The 24,556-nt window shown below is 42.4% G+C and overlaps 1 protein-coding gene across 1 annotated transcript; it reads left to right on the top strand.

Moving 5' to 3' along the window:
- The first annotated feature begins 5,780 nt into the window (after window positions 1-5,780).
- On the top strand, window positions 5,781-24,339 carry GPRC6A (G protein-coupled receptor class C group 6 member A). Its single transcript, XM_080998489.1, has 6 exons — window positions 5,781-6,039; window positions 10,465-10,768; window positions 14,701-15,531; window positions 19,716-19,928; window positions 20,753-20,876; window positions 21,776-24,339. The coding sequence occupies exons 1-6, from the start codon at window positions 5,846-5,848 to the stop codon at window positions 22,906-22,908; spliced, it is 2,799 nt and encodes a 932-aa protein (XP_080854615.1). The 5' UTR covers window positions 5,781-5,845; the 3' UTR covers window positions 22,909-24,339.
- Window positions 24,340-24,556: the final 217 nt, after the last annotated feature.

The following is a 24,556-nucleotide window of genomic DNA, read 5'->3' as shown; positions in this document are numbered from 1 at the left end:
GTTATCACACAAAGAAGGGTGAATATCATCCTGCACCCCACTCAAGGGCTGGGCCAGTCCAGAACACCTCATGACAAGCAAAAACTCATTTCCCTCCCAATTCTCCTGCACACAGCCTCTCAGCTGATGTTCTTCCAGGGTCTGGGAAGCTGGGAAGCAGGAATCACAAAGAAACAGGCCTGGCCTGGCCTAGGACTTCTTTCTACCTGAGGTGAAGGGCAAGGCAGCATTTCTGCCTTCCCACATTTCATGCAGAGAAGCCAACTGAACTGAGAGTTGAATCTTACTACAATACAGGGAGTAAGATAATATCTTCCATGAAATCTGAGGGCAGCAGGTTTGTTATGGACAAGTTACATGACTTGGAGCAGCGGGCAGTATCCAGAGCTGGAGGACAAGGCAATTCCAGCCACCTAGTTCTTCTGCAAGACAGCTGGCTTGGCGATGACAATGTTTGTGGTGGCTCTAAATAGAAGGCGGGGTAGAATATGTTTGGATGTGTGGAACTACAAACCCCCATCATCTATCAGGAACCAGATCCTAGACTGCATCCTGATATGGCAAATGGGGATGCAGGCTGGGACTTGGGCTGTGCCATGGGGTGGAGCCGATGAAACAGGTAGGATTCCCTCGGATCCATCCCTTGTCCATTTAAGCAGCCTGAACCTGGGGCCCTGACTGTTCGTTCCCTTGCCATTTTTCCCTGCCCACCCACCCTCGGTTTAAGCTGATAGTCAGTGACTTTGCTGTGGCTACAGTGGTCACCGTTCTTTATTGGGGCTGGGTAGGAATTTGCCCACTGGGCTGATTGGCACCAACCTGGTGGTTTTGCCTACCTCATAGCAGTCATCACAACAGGTTGGGCATTGGGGCAATCCTTTGTTTTGGATGGAGGGGAGGTTGTAGTCTCTGCCTGTCCCTCCAAACGCTGGGGTATCCCGTTAAAGGGATCTGGGGGGAGTGGCCATGTCTGAGTGCCCAGGTGGGGCCAGGGCCGAAGGCAGTCTCCCAGACAGCGGTCCCTGCAGGGGTCACCCTATTGGATGTAAGTCTTAGGAACCCCTGCCTGGATTGACCACGCATCACTTCCAGCTGGTGGGTGGGCAGGCTGGAAGTAGTTAGATTGCCCCATGCCCAAGCCAACCCTCTTTCATCTGTATTCAATAAAGTTGTGGCCTGTTTTGACCCAAAACCAGTCTTGTTGGTCTCTTATTTATATGGATTGGGGTATGGTGAGCCTGATTCTTGGTCCTGCAAGTGTGCTGCTAAATGACCACGACATCTGTACTCTACAAACTTTTCACAACTCAAGCAGATCCTGCAGAATAAAAAGGATTTGGGGAGGAATCAAGAACTGCCTATAACTACAGATAAGCAGTGCTTCCAACAAGGGCTTAATGATAATATAAAAAATAGATTTTCCATGGATAGGGTAAATCCGGATTAAATGGGGAAACTTGGGGAGTGGCACTTAGATGCCAACCAAAAGCTTGCATGCATGAGGAGCAATAGTCAACATGCATCTGGAAGCTCCCAGACTTCGGCGCACCTTTTCCAGTCTGTGAACTAAGTTCTACATGATGGCGGTAATATAAGTCACAGTTTTCAGAACTTGCAAGACAATTATGCTTGGGCAGGGTTCTTTTTACTTAGCAACTGGTAAGAGCTGGAAAACCTGTCTTGGCTTGTGGCAGCAAGCTTGCTTGCTTTAAATAGAATTATAAGATTTAGATAAGGAAATCCTTGGGCCTTCACATTGGAAATGGAAGTTGACAGAATAAACAGTAGCTATAATTGGTACATAATTGGCTGTTATTTATGGAAACAACAATAATTTGATGTGATGAATAATCTTATGTGTTTGGAATTCTTTTGCAGTAAGAGAAAGCATTTAAAAAGACAATTTGATTAAACTGTGTGTGTGTGTAAACTTTGTGTGTGATTGTGTCCATCTACTAGGGATTCATTTTTGCTTAGCTTTAGGACTGTACCTGTATAAGTGCAAAGCTGAGGTATGGTTAACTGTAGATGGGGATCAGTGGGTTCTAAGCAGTGTAATCACAGAAGATGGCATCTGCTCACTGGTAGGAATGATCATGGCTGAATGGTTTATCTGGTTACACTGCTTCTGCCTTTTCCCCTTTGCTCCAGCTTCCTCCTCCTCTAGCAATAAAAGCTGGAACAAAAATTATTACTAGCGCCCATGCACGCAAACTCTACATTGGCTGAACAATGAGTATACAAGTTGGGTCCAGCAACCAAATGTTACAATGGGTCTCCAGTCCCTAGCAGCAATGTTCAGCACTTCAAACAATCCATGGAAAATCCATTTTTTAATATTATCATTGAGTCTTTGTTGAGAAGCTCTGCTTATCTGCCTAAGGCAAAGGAGCATGATAATGGAAACTCATGTGAAAAACATAAACCTGTTGAAGAATGAATGCATTCAGCAATCACTTTGTCCAAGTGATGTTGTTGTAAGAGTTAAGATAGAAAATGGCGTATAGGCAGTTCTTGATTCCCCACAAATCCTTTTTATTCTGCAGGATCTGCTTGAGTTGTGAAAAGTTCGTAGAGTACAGATGTAGTGGTCGTTTAGCAGCACACTTGCACGACCAGGCGTCAGGCTCACCATACCCCAACCCATATAAATAAGACACCAACAATCAGAGGTGCGGGCTGCTTAAATGGACAAGGGCTGGATCCGAGGGAAGCCTACCTGCTCCACCCTATGGCACAGCCCAAGTCCCAGCCTGCATCCCCATTTGCCATATCAGGATGCAGGGTAGGATCCGGTTCCTGATAGGCGATGGGGGCTTCTGCCCCCACCGCCTACCAGGAAAGGCATGGCAGTTCCACACATGCAAACATATTCCACCCCTGCCTTCTATTTAGAGCCACCACAAACATCGTCATCACCAAGCCAGCCATCTTGCAGAAGAACTAGTGGCTGGAATTGCCTTGGCCTCCAGCTCTGGATATTGCCCGCTGCTCTTATAACTTTAAGAACTGGTGCCTGAGCTTGTTGTCCTCTCATCCCTCAAATCCCCTTTCCCCTCATGTGTTATATTTTTTTCAGACTGTCGGTCTGAGGCAGCGGCGGAGCATAGATTGCTGGTGCTTGGGGTGGGCACACCAGCACCAGGAGACAGGGCACAGACGGTGGATGGAGCCCACCGTGCCAGCCCAGCCCTTATTGCCAATAGCACCAGGGGGACGAGCCCCGAGGCACACAAAATGCAGCGCATGACATTGTCTCCAGTTGTCATGAAATTGCCAGGACCTTTGAAAAAACCCTTAAGCCATCATGGCTTCTCAGTTCCATGCAGAATCCCAAACTTTTAAATACAAGCCTTTCCTTCCTCCTGAGTCCCCTCAACCAAACTCAAAGCTCTCTCAGCCTTCTTTTCATTCAATGAAAAGAAATGGATATAAGGATGAAGACAAGAGCAAAATAAGAGATTAAAGGAAAAAAGGGGGTGGAACCAAGGCTGCAAACAAAGCATATATTTAACCCCCCCCAAAGAATCCTGGGAACTGTAGTTTGTTAAGCATGCTGGGACCTGTGGCTCTGTCAGAGGCAAACTATAATTCCCAGTATAATTCCCAGGGGTGCATGTTTCAAATGCACAGTGTGTGTGCGCAACCCGAGAGATAAGGCACAGAGAAAGAAAAGTGGGTATCATGGGGTGCACAGGGGCCAGTGGGGTGAAGCAAGAGTGCGGGGGATAGCTATAAAAAGACAACAAAATAATCTGGACTCCTTGGAAGGTTTTGAATAAACAAGCACAAATTTATTAGTTGAACACATGATAGATAAGGGAAGGATATGTACAAATTTGTAACATGCAGAGAACAATTTGTGCAAAGAAATCAAAGAGGGGAGCTGAGGGAAGTCCTTTTTTTTAAAAAAAATGATATTTATTAAAGTTTCAAAGAAAAAATTACATAGCTAAAAAGAAAAGAAAAAGAAAAAGAAATAAAAAAGGAAAAAATACAAAATACAAAATACAGAAAAAAGATAGAAAACACTTAAAAAAACAACAACACATCGATCTTTCCATAACTTACATTTCATTTCCTTACTTCCCTGACTTCCTCACACCTCCCTTTTTTGTATTCCAGTTCTATTAGTTAATTCAGCAATTCCTTTCCCTCTTTGTTTTTATCTTAATCCTTTAACTTAACATATTATAACTTTAGATTCTCATCTGTTAACAATCCATTTGTACATACACCTTTATAACATTGCTGCTAAAACCACTTAATTTCATTCTGACATCATTCTAACATTCATTAATTTTGCAATATTTCTGTAAATAGTCTTTAAATTTCTTCCAATCTTCTTCCACCGACTCTTCTCCCTGGTCTCGGATTCTGCCAGTCATTTCCGCCAGTTCCATATAGTCCATCACCTTCATCTGCCATTCTTCCAGAGTGGGTAAATCTTGTGTCTTCCAATACTTTGCGATAAGTATTCTTGCTGCTGTTGTGGCATACATAAAGAAAATTCTGTCCTTCTTTGGCACCAGTTGGCCGACCACGCCCAGGAGAAAGGCCTCTGGTTTCTTCAAGAAGGTATATTTATATACCTTTTTCATTTCATTATAGATCATCTCCCAGAAAGCCTTAATCCTTGGGCAGGTCCACCAAAGGTGAAAGAATGTACCTTCAGTCTCTTTACATTTCCAACATTTATTATCGGGCAAGTGATAGATTTTTGCAAGCTTGACTGGTGTCATGTACCACCTGTATATCATTTTCATAATATTCTCTCTTAAGGCATTACATGCCATAAACTTCATACCTGTGGTCCATAACTGTTCCTAGTCAGCCATCATTATGTTATGTCCAACATCTTGTGCCCACTTAATCATAGCAGATTTAACCGTTTCATCCTGAGTATTCCATTTCAACAGCAAGTTATATATCTTTGACAAAATCTTAGTTTTGGGTTCTAACAGTTCTGTTTCTAATTTTGATTTTTCCACCTGGAAGCCTATTTTCTTATCCAAATTGTATGCCTCCATTATCTGATAATAATGAAGCCAATCTCGCACTTTGTTTTTTAGTTTCTCAAAGCTCTGCAATTTCAGTCTATCTCCCTCTTGTTCCAGAATTTCCCAATATTTCGGCCATTTGGCCTCCATATTGAGCTTTTTCAGAGCTTTCGCTTCCATCGGTGACAGCCACCTGGGAGCTGAGGGAAGTCCTGGGGGGGTGGAGGGATGGGGGAAAATAATATAATTGATTATTCAGACTGATATTTTGTTATGTTGAAATTGTTTAATAAAAATATTTTTTTAAAAAAGAGTGCAGGGGATAGCATGACAGAGAATGAGATGCAACAGAAGAGTGTGCAACAGTATGCAGAGAAACAAGAGGTGGAGATGCAGAGACAAACAACAAAAAACGACAAGAGGTACTCTGAATGTGGGTACTGAAAACCTACATAAAAGAGTGGGAGCCAGTGTGTATTATTAAGAGGACCAAAAATATACAGCTTCACCAAAATCCTTCTCCAGTTAATTTACTGATACAGCTCTCCTGAGTTTGTAAAAAACAGTGGCCCTCTGGAGTGATTTGAGTTGTGCACTCTTATTTTATACACCCCTCCCCCCCCCAGTTTCCCCCAGACCTCCCCCTCCCTCATAAGTCGTCCAGTGGTATCAGTTAAACAGCATGACCCGTCTGAGCTGGTAACCAGCATTTGGTTAAGGCGTGCTTGGCTCCCAGAACAGCCCTGTGCCTTGCTGATGTTTACAGGTGAAATAGGAACTGTGTTGTTGGCAGGGCTGCTTACCTAATTGACTGAAGGCAACTAAAGATCAAATGAAACAGAAACATGGCAATATTTGGTGTGTTGATGCCTTTGTTCCTGATATGCTTTAATATCGGGCAGTCTTGCCGGAATTCTGATGACTTTGTGGGTGCCAGCTCTCCGGGAGATGTTGTCATAGGAGGCTTGTTTGCAATTCATGGCAAGATGTTGCATTCAGAAGAAAACCCCCTCAAGCCAGTGATTGCCAATTGTGCCGGGTGAGTAATAATATCAACTGTGTCAGGAGAATGAAAAGAGCAGCATGACATGGACATGAATGGAGTAAATGAGAAAAGCGGGGGGGGGGGGGACATTTACATTTTTGGAATCTTTAAATCACTGTTTCTTAAAAGCGTATCAGCAACGAAAAGTGTGTGTCTGATATGCCTGGGTAAAATCTAACATGAATGACTGTGAGAGGCTGCAATTACTTTCTATCTCTTATGTTGTGTAATGTTATATGTACTTATCAGGAAGGTGATCCCATTAAATGTAATGGGACTTTTGAACTGGCATGCATAGGATTCCACTGTTAGTGTCTTATTGACTTGCACCTCTTTTATGGTATATAATCAACCCCTGCATTTTTATTACCTCCATACACCACATATTAATATGGCATAAAACATAGTACATAACTGGAACCCAGTCTGTATATTGGATTTCTTCTGTGTTATACCATAGTATCCAACTTTTACACTTTGGCCATGCTAAAGCCTGACAATGTACACCTATAAATGTCTTCTCATGAGAAAGCCCTACTAAGTTCAATGGGACTTACTCCCAGAAAAGCGTGGACTTACCTTTGAGTAAATCCCATTGAACTCAGTGGGACTTACTTATGAGTGGAAATGTATAAGCTTGAACTGTAGTGACATAAAATAATAGAGAGCATTTTTGACACAGAATGTGAGTGTTTTCAGAAAGTACAGCTGAACCTCTTTTTCTATCATTCCATGTCAGTCCTTTGTAGACTTTACATTGCATTGATGTGTCAACATTTTGACAGTGCCAGCAAAAAGGCAATTAACCTGTTGTCCATAGACTGTTTACATTGATGTTACCCAAATGAAACTGATGTGACTACTCAGTAAGAGAGTGTTTTCAGGATTGCAGCATAACTGCTTTTAGGATGGCTATATAAGTAATCCAGAAATGTATTCAACACATAATCACAGTTTACATTTAATGTAAGTTGTTCTCTTTTAGTTTTAACAAACAAATCAATTATATTTCAATATAAGTGTGTATCACCAAAACCACCACATAGATACAATATTGAATTACTGACTGATGCTTGGGATAACAGCTTAGCATAACAAAAAAACTCCAACTCCTATTGTGAAAAGGAAAGGCAGTTTTTCATAACTGCTGTATATATTGAAACATCAGAACAAGAAAGGCTCAAAAGTAAATAGGTATAACCTTCATACTCAACCCTACTAATTAAAATATATCCCAGTATATAATTAAAATCACCTCTCCCCAGTTAAATTGTCAAAAGCTCTAAATGGACCAGTTGAACTAAAGCTTGCAGTCTAACATAGTCCCAGTCATGTGCTGTATGGAGGGGGAAGGGTCATGTATGCCACCTCGGGTGCCAACTTGAATTATTGAGGGGGGCAGGTAAGCCCTGCCCTACATAATCACAAGATGCAGCACACAAACATTTATGGTAAATAGTAACACCCATCAACTTTGGGTGCCCCCAGCCCCCTCAAATATTTTTTTGGGGGGGCCAAAGAGACCTTAGCTCCTAGGAGTTGGCTCCTATGGATGTTCCCCAGTACCCCTTGAAGGTAGGGCAGAAGAAAGCTAGAGCCTGTTAATTGCGTAAGAAACAGGTAAAGCTTTCAGAATTACTGTAGGGCAGTTACAGAAGACTCCTGAGGATGCAGCTCAGTGGTAAAGCACAGTAGTTCAGTCCCTGACCTCTACACCTCAGGTAGAGAGAGTGCTGCTGTTGACATTAAGAGAGATGAATGGTCTGACTCAGTCTGAGGCAGGTTCCTTTGTACCTTCTGTTTCTTGTCCCTTCCCTTATTTAAAATGTAGGGCTCTGTGGGGCCAGACAGTTAGCAAGACAAATCAAAATTGCCCCCTCTCAACAACATGCAGTTTGAAGAGCCCTTCCCTGGATTCCATACAGCACGGCTTCATATGCAGTATTGTGAGATTTGGGGTTTGGGTAGGAGAGTGTTGTGTAATTGGGCCAGAATGGCTGCAAATGCTACTTGATAGCTGATGACAAAGTTTCAAGGCGTATCTTCTTTTAGGGAAATTGGTGGTAAATTGCCCAAGAGGGTTAAGAGATGATTGGAGAAGATGAACTCATTCTCATTCTCCTTCAGCCAGAGGGAAGGGGCATGCGAGATATGAGTGGGAAAACAACAGAAGCATATTGGACAACAGACAACAGACTCTGAGTGGGGCACACAGAGAGAGCCAGGGAGACAGCAATGTCTGAAAAGTGTGTTTTTGGAGGGAGGTGCCCCTCTCTGGAAATCTGATGTGGGGCAGTGGATTTGGCTGCCTATTGGGATGTTAAGCCGTCCCTCTACCTATGTTTGACCTGTGAATTTGAAAATAAATTCAAAGAAAAACCAAACCTGCGTTAGCACTGCAACCCAGGAACACTGTATCACTTGGAAAAATCAAAACTGGCACTGGCAGTGGGACTTCATTTCTTTGGAGAGAAATTCTGGGTTGGTGTGGTTCAGCCATAATGAAGCATGTAGCAGCGGTTCAAGTTGTTTCAGCAGCAGCAGTACTAGTACTAGTAGTAACAACAACTTCACATTGACTTTAAGGTAAGCATGAGCAGACAGACTGGAGGTCTCCCAAGTACAACCTCTAGTCTAAGCATCATATAGAAACTCAACATGAGAAGTTTAGTGTTGGCTGTTGCCAGGGTAGTCAGGACATATTCAGAAGCCCAGCAACGGAGTAGGCAGTTAGGCATGGATAAGAGGAGGGTGCAGGAAGCAGATGAGCTGGTGATGGGCTTAACTGGGAAGATTTGCAGTCTGTAGCAAAGAACCAAGAGGCTTTGTCTGTCTAGGATCCTGGAAATGGTGGCAAGAGGGGGCAAGGAAATGGAAGAGAAGTCCCACAAATGCAGGGAGGGGAAAGAATGTGCAGATGTTGATGCAAGGTTGTGGGGGTACAGTGCATGATGGAAGTGAGAATGAATGGTCATTTGCAGATTACTGTTGACAGATTCTTTTTTCATCCCATTTGTGCCCATGGAAGAGAAAGAGCAGGAGGGAAAGCTTGGAAATGTTTCTGCTGGAAGAGCAGCCATTGTGCAGAGACCTGGGCAAGGAAATATATTTTATTGATTTCTTTACCCCATAGGTGTCTCACAAATGTGTTACTGGATGGGATAAGGCCCCTCCAATTGGTGCACCCTAGAGGCATGCTCCAGCAGTGAGATTAAGGCAGGATCTTACAAATTACAGCAACAGAAGAGACTGGGATCACTTCAAGATGACAGCTGTATTGAGCATTCATCCCAATTTATTTCTAAGGAGATTAGACAATGTCAACTATTTATTAAAAAAGCATTCCATTTTGTTTGTGGAGAGTTCATACGTAGGGATGGGCAAATCTGTCAGTTTTGGTTTCTCACACTTTCTCATGTTTCCAGTCTTGAGTGCAGTTCTCCACATTTCCGTGTCAGTTTGCATTGAAAAAAGTCAACATGAAATTTAATAAGCATTCCTCCTGATACACACTTTTTGTGTGCAGTTTTGCCTAATATATGTATTTTTGTAAAACATATTTTCACAAATATTGTTATTTTCACAGATATTGATATTTTACCCAATATAATGCATTTTGTATGTTACTTTCACAATCGTATTCATTTTTATGCTTATTTTACTGTAGTGCATGCATTACACAGTACTTGGCAGGGAGATGCATTGAAAAATTCAGAGAAGTGCAAATTTCGCAGGATGCCCTGTTTTTCAGTTCTCATTGTTTTGTGTGAATTAGGTAGGTTCACCTTTAAAGGCAAACTGCAGAATTGAAAATGGTTTTTAAATTTATATGTATTTTTATGTATCTCAACATTTATGTGTTTAATGTCTATGAACCTGCTCATTTATCTTCTACAGAAAAAGCTGCTACTGTTTTAAGAAAAGTATGAGCTAGACCAATTTCTTGATACTGTGTGTGTGTGTGTGTGTGTGTGTGTGTGTGCGCGTGTGTGTTTGTGTTGTGAGATGGAGGAGGTGAGAGAAAGTTAATGAGGTCAGAATGACTGCAGATGCTCCTTGTCACCAGTGGCAAAGATTCCAGACACATCTTATGTTAGGTCAATGGCCCAAAAGGGTAGGAGACAGTTGGGGGTGTGACTCATCCTTATTAAGCTGTGAATGAAAAACAACAGAAGCAGTATGGAGGAGAAAGACACACAGAGAGAGAGAGCTGAGGTTTGGGGCAGTGTAAGCTAACAGCATTGGGAGGGGCGCCATCTTTCTCTAGAGATCTGACATGAATTTCAAAGACTACAAAATGTCATAACCTTCCATGGTGGATACACTCTCAACATATGCACACTGCACATATTAATTTCATATCATGTGAAGTGAATTTGGGTGACATAACAATAACGGACTTTATGTGTTTCTTGACAGCTTTGAAGTTCAAGTGTTTCTTCAGAGCCTTGCAATGGTCCATGCAATAGAAACAATCAACAACTCTACACTCTTACCTGGAATTAAATTGGGGTATGAAATCTATGACACCTGTGCAGAGGTCACCAGGGCAATGGCTGCAGCTCTGAGGTTCCTGTCCAAGTTCAATGCCTCAAAAGACCTCGTGGAATTCAGGTGCAACTATTCAGACTATATGCCCAGAGTCAAAGCTGTCATAGGTGCCACCTATTCAGAAGTATCTATGTCGGTTGCCAGAGTATTGAATTTGCAGCTTATACCACAGGTAAGTCACTATGAAAAAGAGCTTCTTGCTTTCAACAGGAGGAGTGTTTTAATGAAATTATAGGACTCTGAATATAATTATAAGATGGCTTGGATGGTGGGTATATAGCAACATGGAAGGGACAACATTCTAGAGTACTAAATAAACAATATGCTTATTTCTTGGTTATCATATTTTAACATGGGGTAAAGAAAGAAGGCCACAACTTTATTGCCATGAATTTGGTGTGATGTGGATCGTGAGACTTTGATGGGAATGACATACCTTTGGTGCTCAGTGGAATCACCCAACCTGTTGTTGACTGAGCAGGAGTTTCAATGACCTAAGACAGCACACAGAGTGAGACACCCTGGCAGTGTAGCTTGCTTCTATGTAATTGTGCACTAAGCCTTAGTCTTTGATTCAGATGCACTGTGCTTTGCAATCTCCCTTTCGGCCAGTTCTTTACCTGTCCTACACCTAACATATGTATGATGTCATATTTGACAGGTAGATATGGCTTGGCCAAAATGGCTGGGGCAGGGGCAGCTAATTAGGCTTGCGGGCTAAAGAGACCCCACCACTGCTTTAGAATACCAGGGGACTGTCATCGTTCTGAACTGGAGGAGGAGCCAGCTCAAACTGAGGCTGGTGCGCCACCCACCAGCTGGGAGTCAAAGCAGGCTCTTGATGCTGGTGTTCCCTTGCACATGGTCAAGATCCTAGGCTCCTCCCCTGTTGCACTGCTGAATGTCAGAAGGTATGTTTATTGAGGTGAGCGACAATTCAACGATGTGATCTCCACAAGCAATCTGACAGAAAACAACAGGGCTGCGTGCCAACAACATTTTTGCATCTTCTCACAAAGACAAGTCATTTGGCACCACAGGTTTTTGTTCATCTTACTTGATTGTTTTATCTTGATTCACCCTGGTGCTGCAGCTATGTAGCTGCCAAGAAGGATAGCAAATGTGTGCGTAGGCAAACAAAACAAACATCAACCCCCCACCACCACCATGCACACACACATGTAGGGATTAGCAGTAAGTCAGGCTTGAATGACTTAATATCCCATTTGCAGTAATCAACATGCCAACTGACCCCCCCCCCATATATGTGGTTGCGAGCTGTTTATATTTCAGTGAACCGCAATTCTAAAAGAAACACAAAACCCTGGATTGAAAGACTTAACAAAACCATATAAAGATCTATGAACATAAACATGTTTTAAGAGTCTCCAATAGGGTGCACACATCACAACTGGCAGCCACATACTGGTTCTGTCATGTGCTGAGCTGTTTATATGCAGCCCACTATCAGATCAGGAGACTTTACCCCACAACAAGATATCTGCCCTCCTAGCTGCCTCAATGAAAGCTTTGAGAAAGTTGCACAGTCTGTAAGGTGAGCCGCTGAATAGAGATTTCTTGCCACCACGTACCACATGTTGCAATTAACAGCAGCCACCGCATGGCAGCTGCCTCGTGTGTTCCTGCTTGAATTGGGGGGGGGGGACATGGGCTGAGTGCACAATATAACTTCAAAGTGCATTTGAAGCACATTTTCCCCCTCAAAGAATTTTGGGCACTAGATTTTAAGGGTTGGTGGGAATTGCAACTCTGTGTGGGGTAAAGCACCATGCACAGAATTCTTCCAGTGGGGAAATGTGCTTTGGATGTGCTTTAAAGATATGGTGTGTGCACAGTTAATCTTCAAACTGAACAGAAACTGTAGCGACAGTATGAATGGTATGTAGAAACAAAACACTGCATTAGCCCAGATGTTTTCATTCAATAGAATGAATGCGTTGTTGTTTTTTTCAGATGACCTATCCTTGGGTAACCCTTTCCATATCTCTTTGAATGTCAGCCACAGAATCTCTATGTGTTGCAGAGGACTCTGTGGTGTTGGTGTTTGGGGGGCGGGGGGGCGCGTCATGCAGGGTACTGGCTGCCAGCCATGATACCAACCCTCACTCTGACCTGCATGAAATGAGTTTAAAAAAGCAAATGTAGAGTTTCAAGAAGCAGGTTTTGAAAATCCTTAATCTAAGAAAACATTTCTATCTGAATGCGAACTCTACTGTTCACCTGGCGAGATGAAGTAATATGTTCATTTGCGTCTCCAGGCAAGTGCAAAGTCTTGCTACCAGCCTAAAATACAGCTGAAGTTCAGTTAGAAGAAATTTCTCTTGGATTCAGCCCACCATGCAGATAAGGAGAGTGGTGCATGCTCTGTTGGACATCCTTACTCTGGGATATGCATTTTAAAGATAGCGGAGGATGAAACAGCCTATTTCCATCCTGTCAGTTTTTCCTATGTACAGAAAGAATCTATGCTACCCCATTTACATGTGGATATATATATAAAAAACCCTTCAAATCTGCACAATTCTACTAAAAATAAAAACTGGGTACAATCATACCTCGGGTTACAGACGCTTCAGGTTGCATGTTTTCAGGTTGCGCACTGCGCCGAACCCAGAAGTACCGGAACAGGTTACTTCTGGGTTTCGGCACTCACGCATGTGCAGAAGCGCTAAATTGCACTCTGTGCATGCGCAGAAGCACTGAATCGCGACTCGCATGTCAGCACACACGGCGCTGTGGGTTGCAAATGCTGGGGGTTGCGAACGTGCCTCCCGCACTGATCACGTTCGCAAACCGAGTGTCCACTGTACTTATGAAGGGGTTAGAAGATTGTCATTGTTCTTACTTTCTTTCTTTCTAAATAATCAACTGCTTAGAACAGCTAGTAACTTTACCATGTTTATCCAGTTAAAGAAGTATTTTTAAATGCTCTCAGGGTGCAACCATATGTTATAATGTCCATAATGTAATGTCATTGTATTGTTGTTAGGTTGTTGGACCCATGTGTGTATCAGCTCATAGATTATGCACTCTAATTCACATTTCTGTGTCCAATCCATGCATGGGTTGTTGTTTTGCAGGGATGTGTGTGTGTGTGTCAGGTAAGTTTCAAAGGTAGAGCAAACCAGAATCCTCCAACACCCTTGTTAGAGGAGTGCATTGCTTGAAACCAATGAGGTGGCTGTGTAAGGTTGGCTAGTGTGAAAGCAGGAAACTGGACTAGCTAGGCCTTTGGTTTGATCCACCAGGGTTCTCTTTTCAGTCATGATATTCCCAATGTTGAAATGGTGGTAATGCTTTGGGGGTCCTGCCCAGAAAATGTGTTGCAATGGCCCATAAGTGGAGAAGGCTATTTCAAGCAGCTTTTGGTGGTGTCTGTGGCAGGAGGCCACCATGCTGCATTTCACTCAAACTTACATATATCTGTTGGAGCGTAAGAGCACTTACCGTATTTTTCGCCCCATAGGACGCACTTTTTCCCCTCCAAAAATGAAGGGGAAATGTGTGTGCGTCCTATGGCGTGAATGCAGGCTTTCGCTGAAGCCTGGAGAGCGAGAGGCATCGGTGTGCACCGACCCCTCTTGCTCTCCAGGCTTCAGGAAGCTATCCGCAAGCCTTGCAAGCCCGGCGGGAGTTCCCGCGGGCTCACAAGGCTTGCGGGCAGCAGCCTGCAGCCCCGGCGAGTGTCCGCAAGCCTCGCGCACCCGGCGGGAGGTCCCGCCGGGCGCGCGAGGCTTGGGGCGGCAGCCTGCAGCCCAAAGCATGCGGAGCCCTCCGGAGGGTGCCCCGTGCTTCGGGCAGGTGTGCGCAAGGCTTGGGGCGGCAGCCGCAGCGGGGGGGGGAATAATTTTTTTTTATTCATTCCCCCCCCCCAAAAAACGAGGTGCGTCCTATGGGCCGGTGCGCCCTATAGGACGAAAAATACGGTAGATAAAAAATGCAGCAGGAGTTGAGAGAGTGAATTATAGCCATCTCGGCTTCCCCCTTTGCAACAGCTTATTTGCTGCTTCTAAGAACTTGAACCCTGTGTCTATAACGAAGCATCCCTGTGTCTATAACGTAGCTGTTTTGTCATCTCCGCAGGTGAGTCACGCTTCAACTGCAGAAATCCTTAGTGATAAAGTCCGCTTCCCGACTTTTCTGCGCACCGTGCCTAGTGATTCTTATCAGACGAAAGCGATGGCACGACTGATCCACAGGTCAGGGTGGAACTGGATTGGAATCATAGCCACCGACGATGACTTTGGACGCCTCGCTGTGGAGAGCTTCGGGTTACAGGCAATGGCAAACAATGTCTGCATTGCATTTAAAGAAATGCTGCCAGCTTATCTCTCGGACAGCACCATTCATGGCAAAATTAATCAAGCTCTTGAGAAGATTGTCAAGGAAACCAGGGTAAACGTCATTGTTGTCTTTCTCAGGCAATTCCACGTAATGAGATTGTTCCGAAAAGCAATTGAGAGGAACATAAATAAGACCTGGATTGCAAGTGATAACTGGTCAGCAGCTGTCAAGATTAGCACCATTCCAAATATCAGTCGCCTGGGGAAAGTGGTTGGATTTACGTTCAAAAGTGGCAACATGTCATCTTTCCACGACTTCTTGAGCAATCTACATACAGCCCCCAATGGAAACAACACATTCTCAGTGGAATACAACACTCTTATGGCAGCATGCTCGCATATAAATGATCAAGATTTGAGCAAGTGCATTGGTAATTACTCTGTTGAGAGAGTTCTACAGAACCGCACTAAACCAAGTAACCAGTTTCGGAGAGAGGAATTTCTCATTGCAAACATCGAACCAGGATTTATCCATAGCACCATGCTAGCTGTGTATGCAATTGCAAATGCGATTCGGAATCAGTGCAGGGCCAGAAACTGCAAAGACCCTTATGCTTTTGCCCCTTGGGAGGTATGGTTTAAACATATTTTTATTACACATATTTTTCCACGCTTTTCATCTCTTCCTTTCCAACATTTCCAAGCACAAACCATTGGGCATTACTTCAAGAGGGTATTACTTGAACAATTTGATATTTTCATTCTCGTTACTCTACCGGGGTTGCAGCAGCTTAAAGATTTGATACATTTGACTTAAACTTTAGTGTGGTGTAGTGGTTAAGAGCAGTAGTCTCGTAATCTGGGGAACCGGGTTTGAGTCTCCGCTCCTCCACATGCAGCTGCTGGGTGACCTTGGGCCGGTCACACTTCTTTGAAGTCTCTCAGCCCCACTCACCTCACAGAGTGTTTGTTGTGGGGGAGGAAGGGGAAGGAGAATGTTAGCCGCTTTGAGACTCCTGAAGGGGAGTGAAAGGCGGGATATCAAATCCAAACTCTTCTTCTTCTTCTTCTTTAACATTTGTATAAATCACTGCCAAAAAGTCTCAACAAGATTTTAAAAATCTTAGCTGAAACCTATCCGAGCTTAACCCCTGAAAATGAATGCCAGTTCATACAGGTGGGTCATTATGCTTCATGAACAAACTTTTTGCTCAAGAATAGAAAAAAATTATTAATCAACTTTTCAGAAAGTATTGCATCCCTCATTTTATATTCCCTCCCAAAAATCCTGTTATCTTCTTTACAATTATTTCTGCTTAATCTTGGGGAGAACTGGATGTTGAGATAAAATTGCAATCCCAGGGCAACACACCTGCTGAAACCTTACTGAGGCCTGTGCAGGTTACTGATGGCAGCTTTCCCCACCCATAACTTCTTTAAAAGTTTAATTTTCATACAATCATATATTTGTATACCTGTGAGGGACCCCGAGGGTTCTAGTTCTACCCCATTCCATGCAGGAATCTCAGTTTAAGCATCCAAGAGAGATGTTAATCCAAGCTCTGCTTAAAACCCCCAGATGAAGGAGAGTCCACACCTTCCAAAGTAGTCCATTCCATTGCTGAACAGCTCATAACACCAGAAAGGTCTTCCTAATGTTTAGTTGGAATGTCCTTTCTTGTAATTTGAATCCATTGGTTCGGGTCCTACCCTCCAGAGCAGCAGGTTGTTCCATCATCCATGTGACAGCCTTTCGGATATTTGAAGGTGGCTATCATATCACCTCTGAATTGTTTTGTACTGGCTGTTAATGCTGCTGGGTTTATTTTATTGCCACTGTTTTTTCAACTCGTGTTGTAAACTACCCTGATGTTTTCACAATAGGCAGCATATAAATATTTGTAATAAAGAAGACCACAATCTGTCCAGAACAAACCCAACCAGCTGGTTTTGTTCCTTCTGCAAATCTCCTCACCTACATTTTGACACTGTTTGAGATACGTTGATCCGGTGAGCGTATTAATATGCATGAATCTCTGGGTTTTTGAGTCTTCATGCTGAAGGGTCATGTGGGGTCTGGGATCAGACATTGCTGCAGTGCTGAGACTATATTGTGGTAATCAGAATCTTTTGCTCTAGTGTTGACACACAACTAATGTTGTTCTTCTTTACCTAAGTATCCAGAGGACATTCTTAAAATCACATCGCTACAACACATATATTGATATCCATTTTATGAAAATGTTACTGTTATGGCTTTCCCAAAACATTCTGGGTTTTGTGTTGTGTGGTGAGGGTGCTTTCAAGTCTCCCCCCCCACCCCGAGCTTCCCAGATCCCTCCATGTGAAGAAGATCTGTCCAGTATTTCCGTTAGTGTTATACAGTATTGCAGATCTCCTCCCACAGCATATTCAGTCTGAGTTAGGGATGGAGGAATAATATGTTTTACATGGATCTGAGTGAGCATTGTCCTGCACCAGACCTCTTCCTGTACTGGGTGCCCACTTATGACCAAGCCACTTGCGCAATTCAATGTGAAATCATTTGCAAAAAAATCTGCACAACATATTTATTTCACCAAATTTATATAATAGCTAAAAGTGGTTTACATAGATGAGTCAACCCTCCTGTGGAACTATGTTTTTGAAGCATAATTTTGTAAGCATGAATACATCAGGATTTTTATACATACATACATACATACATGTGTTTGTGTGTTGCTTTCTTTAGGAAACCAGGAATGTATATGCATATAATATTATCAATATCAGAATGCATATAACGATGTAAAACAAGGCTGGCCGGGGACACGGATTAATTGTTAAACCACTGTGTGAATTGTACCTCAGACAGCAGTTGTTGGGGAAAGGGGCATAGTGGGATTCCCAGCCATTCTCCTCTGTTGGGAATGTACAGCTATGAGTGCCATGGGCCTGTCCTGTGAGCCCTAAACTAGCTTGCTGTCCTCAGGTACACTGGAGGAGACATTTCTGTTGCTATTGTTAAAGTAAGATTTAACTGCTAGTCCAGTCAGTTTCTATATGTGGAATGAAGGGGTACCATCTTGCCCTTGGCCTTGGGCAGAAAAATGTATTGGGCCTGGCCTGGGAATCGGGTAATTTTATTTGGGACCGTGGGCTGTGGGGAACGCTAAGCACTCCATATCCCCTCTCTGCCATCCCCAGCTGCAATTTAGATGGGAAAAGGAGATATAAAGGCAATGCTATTTGGAAAGGGAAGTGTTAAACTGGTGAGGTTTATTCCAAGAGAGGACAGACAGGACATAGAAAAGCACAATCTGAAAAATAGAGCGATCCAATTGACCAGAATAGAAACCGCACAACTTTTCTATTGATTTAAAAAGAACTCTGATGTTCCTAACCTCTGAAAAGAAATAGGGGAAAACATGAAAGGGGGATATTTTGTTCATGACACTGTGCAGGTGCCCCATAAAAAATGAGTGAACGAAGTGTGTCCATTCCGCAGTAAATGCCCAATGTGGAGGCAGCCAAAGCTAGAGAGGAACATTAGGCAAATAAATGAGAATTGACCGCCTTTATCTAGGGACCTGGGCAGCAGTACTCTCTTCTGCATTTTTTACATAGTTAACCAACGTTTATTTTAAGATAAACAAAGTTGAAGCACCATGACTGCATGTGACCCTTTAGCTTTCTTTGACCTTCTGTGACTGAAGAAAGATTTTTGTTGTTGCCTAAACTTCTTTTTTCAGGGAAAGATATACTAAGGGGTAGAAGGATCTATCAATTTCATTTCTCTCAGTTTTTCATTTTTAAGAAAACTTTTTTCGGTTCTACATGTTTCTGGTGCAATTTGTGATTTATTTATTTTTAAAATCAGCATCAGTATGGACTTTTCACTAATGTACATATTTTTGCAAGCAATTTTCCCTGATACAATGCATTTTTGTTATCTTCACTAATGTCTTCATTTTTAAATGCACACTTTCCCCTCATATATACATTTTTTTGTAAACATTATTTGGTTGGACAACTGCATCGCAAAATTCAGAAAAGTGCAAATTCCCAAGGATAGCTGTGTTTCAGTTCTCAGATTCACCTTTAAATGAGAACTGAATCTAATTTCTCCTCCACTCCCAGACCACAAGGTTACATTTTTTTAGCAGAGGAGAAATGAAATGTCATACACAAATAGGAAATTTATGAAACATTTGGATACATTTTTTCTTCATTTTGAATGTCTTCAATTTTAAACTTTTGTTTATGAAATTAGACTTCAGAGTACTTTAAAAAGAATAGTTTACCTCTTGCGCCTTGAAAGCATTAGCCATAGGGCAATAACATTAGACTAGTAAATGTGAATATTCAACACTTTGACAACTTCCCCCCAGAATGATCCTTTTCCAGCTCTACTTTGTTAATGGGAAAGCAGCTTCACAAGTGATTCTTAGAGCTGCTTTTCATGCCCATAATAAACACGATTCCAAATTGGAAAATGGAATCTGGACATTCTAAAATACTCAGGAAAGATGAATCTGGGAATAAAACATATCAGCAAAGAGGTGAGATCAGTCACACCGTGATCAGTCTGATAGAGATTAATCACATAACAAGTAATTATAGAATCATTTTTTTATTGGGAATCCTTTCTGCAAACTGATAAAAATCAAGTTGCCCAGATACGACTATAATGAGTGACGTGATCTGACCTCTGGAAGCATTTCTTTTTCTTCTGATATATTTTTGATTTGTACTGCCCCTCTATAAAATGCTACTATATGCCATCTCTCTTCCCTAAGCACTGGTTTGCATCACTATTCACTTTTATCCCTGCAGTTGCTTGAAGAACTGAAAGAAATCAGGTTCACTGACAATGAAAGGGAAGTCTATTTCGACTCTCACGGAGACATCAACACAGGCTATGATGTGCTGGTTTGGAAGGAAATTGATGGGCGGATGGTGATTTCCAACATAGCAGAGTACGACCTTGAGAAAGATGACTTCATCTTTGCAGATGAGGAAGATGAAATGGAGTTCCTGAATCTAAAGGTATTTAGAGGCACACAGATAAAACCAAAGGTGTTTTAAGCCCTTCTGGATTTATCCTCTTGTTTTCAAATTTTTTGGTTGAAAGAATGGAAAGCAGCAACTAGGGAAACAAAACAGAAGAGGATGTCATTACAACTGACTTATTGAACAGAATGGTATTAATGTGATGGTTACACCAACAGCATTTTATCCAATGTCAGTTGTGATGAGCTTGTAATTCTAAATAGGCAGGAATTGGTGCAAGCTGCAAGTGGATGCTGTGTGATTCGCAAAATACAGTGTGCATGCTAAATGTACACCCAAGACCCACAATTTGCATATGTCATGCATGCTTAAACTTGGATCAAGACTTAGTCATGATTTGAGTAGACCCACTGAAATCAATGGGACTTAAGCTCAACACGACTAATGAAAGTTCCAAACTTTCCAAAAGTTTGTTTATGCAGAGTGCCCGCCCCCATTTCACCGCAACACGGGAGAGTGCACTGACAACCTTTCAGTGTATGGCCAGTGACTCCCCTCCAACTCAGCCCCTTTAATGGGGGAGCCAACTGTGTGCTGTCAGGTAGGCTCCACCCCTTTTAACTACGTGAAGAGCTCCACCTCCCCCCACCACAGATAGGTTCATTAGAACTGAGATTTGGCTGGAACCTCAAAGGGCTGTGACATGGGGAGGTGGACCAGGAACTTCTGCCGTTGTCTCAGGAATTGGGGTGCTGCGCGCGGCCACACAAAGGGTGCCCTCCGGTTGATGGGAGAGGGTCATTGTTGATTATTTTAGAATGCAAGATCTCCAGGTTTTGTTTGCCTCTTTTGTTTTGCAGAACATTCAGTCCAAATGCTCCAGCAAATGCAGCCCAGGACAGGTGAAGAAAGTTTCCGCAAGCCCACATACCTGCTGCTACGAGTGTATAAGCTGCCCCGAAAACTATTACACTAATAAATCAGGTGTGGAATCTGAATGAATTTAGGCTTTATCAGAACAGAATGTTTGCTTAAGAATAATAATTTTAATGTATTTTTCTGTGAATAAAACATATTGTTGATTGTTTCAGGAGCCATAGAAATTGTGGGGTGGCAGGTGGGGGGCAGACAAAAGCAACCTGTATTCACATGCACAATCCAACTAAAGTACATTTTCTGAAAAAGCACTGAAGTGAAGTGTCCTCTATTTCTAGCCATTGTGACTCAGTTAAGTGGCATGGGCACCAGTCCTCTGCTGGAACACCTGAATCCCAGTTCCAGTTGAAAAGGCCTGGCTTCGGTGTGACTACATTAACTTAAATCAGGGGTACTTGATTTACCTGAGGGCACATTTGGAAATCTAATAAACTGTTGTGGGCACCACAGAGCACCCATTTCACAGGGTAACAACTGGTGATCCTCAGACACCACCTCAAAATCATATGCACCCCTCAAAAACCAAATAAAAATAAAAAACAGGCAAAACCCCCTCCAAAAAATAGGTACCCCCAACACCACAAAGACCAAAAACCCCTCAGTTAAAACAGCATTGGGAAATGGGCTTTAGAAGGTGCCAAGAGATGCATCTGAGGGTGCTGTGGTACCCATGGGGAGCCTCATGTTACTGAATGTAATGGATCTAACATGATTGTATTATTTTTCTATATGCATGTATATATTTTTACATTGCTCACAAAGATAGGCTATTGATCAGTCTATAAATGCAGTTGTTGTTTGCTAATAATATGATTTGGCTCTCAAAACAAAATGAGTTCATTATAATGGACCACAATTGTGCATTTAATTGCCCTAATCTCTTCAATATGATGCACAGCACTGCTAGGGGCTAGTTGTCAAGAAGTCTCTTGTTTCTCTCTGCACAGATATGGATTACTGCATTTTATGCAACAACAGGACACACTGGGCCCCTGTGAACAGTTCGAGGTGCTATAGGAAGATGGTTCAGTACCTCAACTGGAATGACTGGTTTGCTATTTTGTTACTGGTACTCTCTGTCCTTGGAATTGTGTTGATTTGCAGCATTATCATAATATTTACTAGAAATGTGGACACTCCTGTTGTAAAGGCATCGGGCGGCTTGACTGTCTGCTATGTCATCCTCCTCTGTCATTTCCTTGCTTTTGTGAGCACAGGCTTCTTCATCGGCAAGCCCATGGCGTACAAATGTAAAACCCGGCAAGCTCTCTTTGGCATCAGCTTTGCGCTCTGCATTTCGTGCATTTTAATTAAGTCTCTGAAAATCCTGCTGGCCTTCAGCTTTGATCCCAAGTTACAAAAATGGCTGAAGGGCCTCTACAAGCCGATTCCCATCGTGTCCTTTTGCACGGGGATTCAGGTCATGATTTGTGCTGTCTGGATCAGCATTCGAAGCCCTTTTGTGGATGAGAACTTCTCCATCCGGAGAGTTATTATCCTGGAATGTAACGAGGGTTCGGCTGTAGCCCTGGGGATCATGCTGGGTTATATAGCTCTTTTGGCATTCATATGCTTCATATGCGCCTTCAAAGGTAGGAAGCTACCTGAGAACTACAACGAAGCCAAATTCATAACGTTTGGCATGCTAATCTACTTCATTGCGTGGATTACATTTATCCCCGTCTACACAACTACTTTTGGCAAGTACTTGCCAGCGGTGGAAATCATTGTCATTTTAATATCCAACTATGGGATCCTGTGCTGTACATTCCTCCCCAAGTGCTACATCATACAGTATAAGCAAGAGACAAATACCAAGTCGGCCTTCCTAAAAATGCTTTACAATTATTCGTCCAAAAGTGCAGGGAGTCTAAGCGTAAACCAAAGTTCTCTGGACTCAAAAAGTGAGACGCCTCCAATTCCCAGTGCAAATGCTTGTTGCAAAACTAAGGGTCAGAAAAATTGGGTGAATGGCAGCTGCCATTTCCAGGCATCTGGGTACAGGGAGATCAGGAGGGAATTGCAACCCACAAATGCAGCAGGGCCCACCATCCCAAGAAGAAGACTCTCTAGCATATGAAACAGTTGTGGTAGGAAATGTAGTTTTAGGACAAGCAAACCTTCTTTGATCTCCCCATAAGTCAGCCTTCCACAACCTGTGGTCTTTCAAATGTTATTGGACTACAGATCACATCAACCCCAACCATTGGCTATGCTAGCTGGGGCTGATGGAAGTTGGAGTCCACCGCTTAGAGTGTTAAAAAATAAATTAAATGGTTACACATGTAGGTTTATTTTGCATGGCAACCACACACAAAAATGTCCAAAGAAAGCGTTCAAATGATGAAGGTTTATGGCATGTCCTTTGACAATAATTGCATTCCATACATGCTTCCATCCCAATGGAGAGGCTGAATGACAAAAGTTAAGGGGAAGATGTATTTTATTATACAAATAAAAGCCAAATGACAATTATGCTTTGAAGACACCTAGCGCCCAAAGGTAAAAGACCTCATTATAAAGTTTATGGTGCAAACAACCATGGATCAAGTACTTCATTGTCATTTGAATTGGTTGCACCATTAGCCCTTAGTGTTGCTGGCTGATTAGCTTCCAGTACAAGATTTCCCACAACTGCACAGATAACTTTTGTATGTTAATCCTGATTTTACTTTTATGTGTGTAAATCGGAAGTTGAACTCTTTGTCAAAATAATCAGGTCTATAATTAATCTCACAGTAATTCCATTTATAAGTAATTATATGAGAAAACACATTTAAAATGCTTAGCAGGTTGTCTCTGTCACATTTGCTTTTTCGTAGTGGATTTGGGTTCACATGGCTGGAATCACATATCATTAGACCACTATTTTCTTCATCAGTAACCCTATATATGGAACCATAGGGTGAAACAGCAACCTCCTTGGAGCAAATGAGAACTTCCATTGAACTTTTTAGGGGGCAGTTCCGCACCCATTATTCTTGCTGCAAAGCCACACATTATGTGCACGTATATGCACCTATTTAGGAGCAATGTGATTCACAGAAATTAAATTTGTATTTAGAAGACAATCCTGTACCTACTTACCTGGGATTAGGCCACAGCAACCTCAGTGGCGCTTACTTCTGTGTAGGCTTGGATAGGATTGCACAGTACCTATGTGTGTGATCTCTGAACCTTTGGGGAAAATGTGTGAAGATGCACACACACACACACACACACACACAACCACTTGTAAATATTTGTTTGTAAATGCTATTACCAATACCTCAGAAGTCCTCAGTGTTAAGCATTTTGCCGTTGAAAGCTGGCTGTGTTTGTGGCTTTACATCCATCTGAAAGTCTGAAAGTGACAAAACTATAACATTTTAATAAAATATCGACTTTTTTCAGCAGCTGGCTACTTACAGCATTGTTGAATGGATGTATGTGTACTGGGATCTTCTCATTATAAAGGAATACAAATATACTGCTATTAAAAATAAACTTTTAAATTTATGTTCTTCCTGGACATTTCTTGTGAGTAATCAGTTATTTATTGATTGATTTATTTCACTTATGGAAAGCTTTCCATCCATAGATCTCTTCATAATCTTCTGACATGTACATGAATGATTAAGAAAAGAAGGAAGAAGTAAAGATTCATGGACAGTCTAGACTGCTTTGTGTGAACTGTGAACAAACATTAGCAAGACTCATCTGTGGGTTGTGCATTGCAGGGGAAGATT

This window comes from Podarcis pityusensis, assembly GCF_964106645.2.
Source record: "Podarcis pityusensis genome assembly, chromosome: 3".
Classification (NCBI taxonomy): domain Eukaryota; kingdom Metazoa; phylum Chordata; class Lepidosauria; order Squamata; family Lacertidae; genus Podarcis; species Podarcis pityusensis.
Note: the sequence above shows the minus strand (reverse complement) of the source record. Positions and strands in the feature narration are given on the sequence as shown.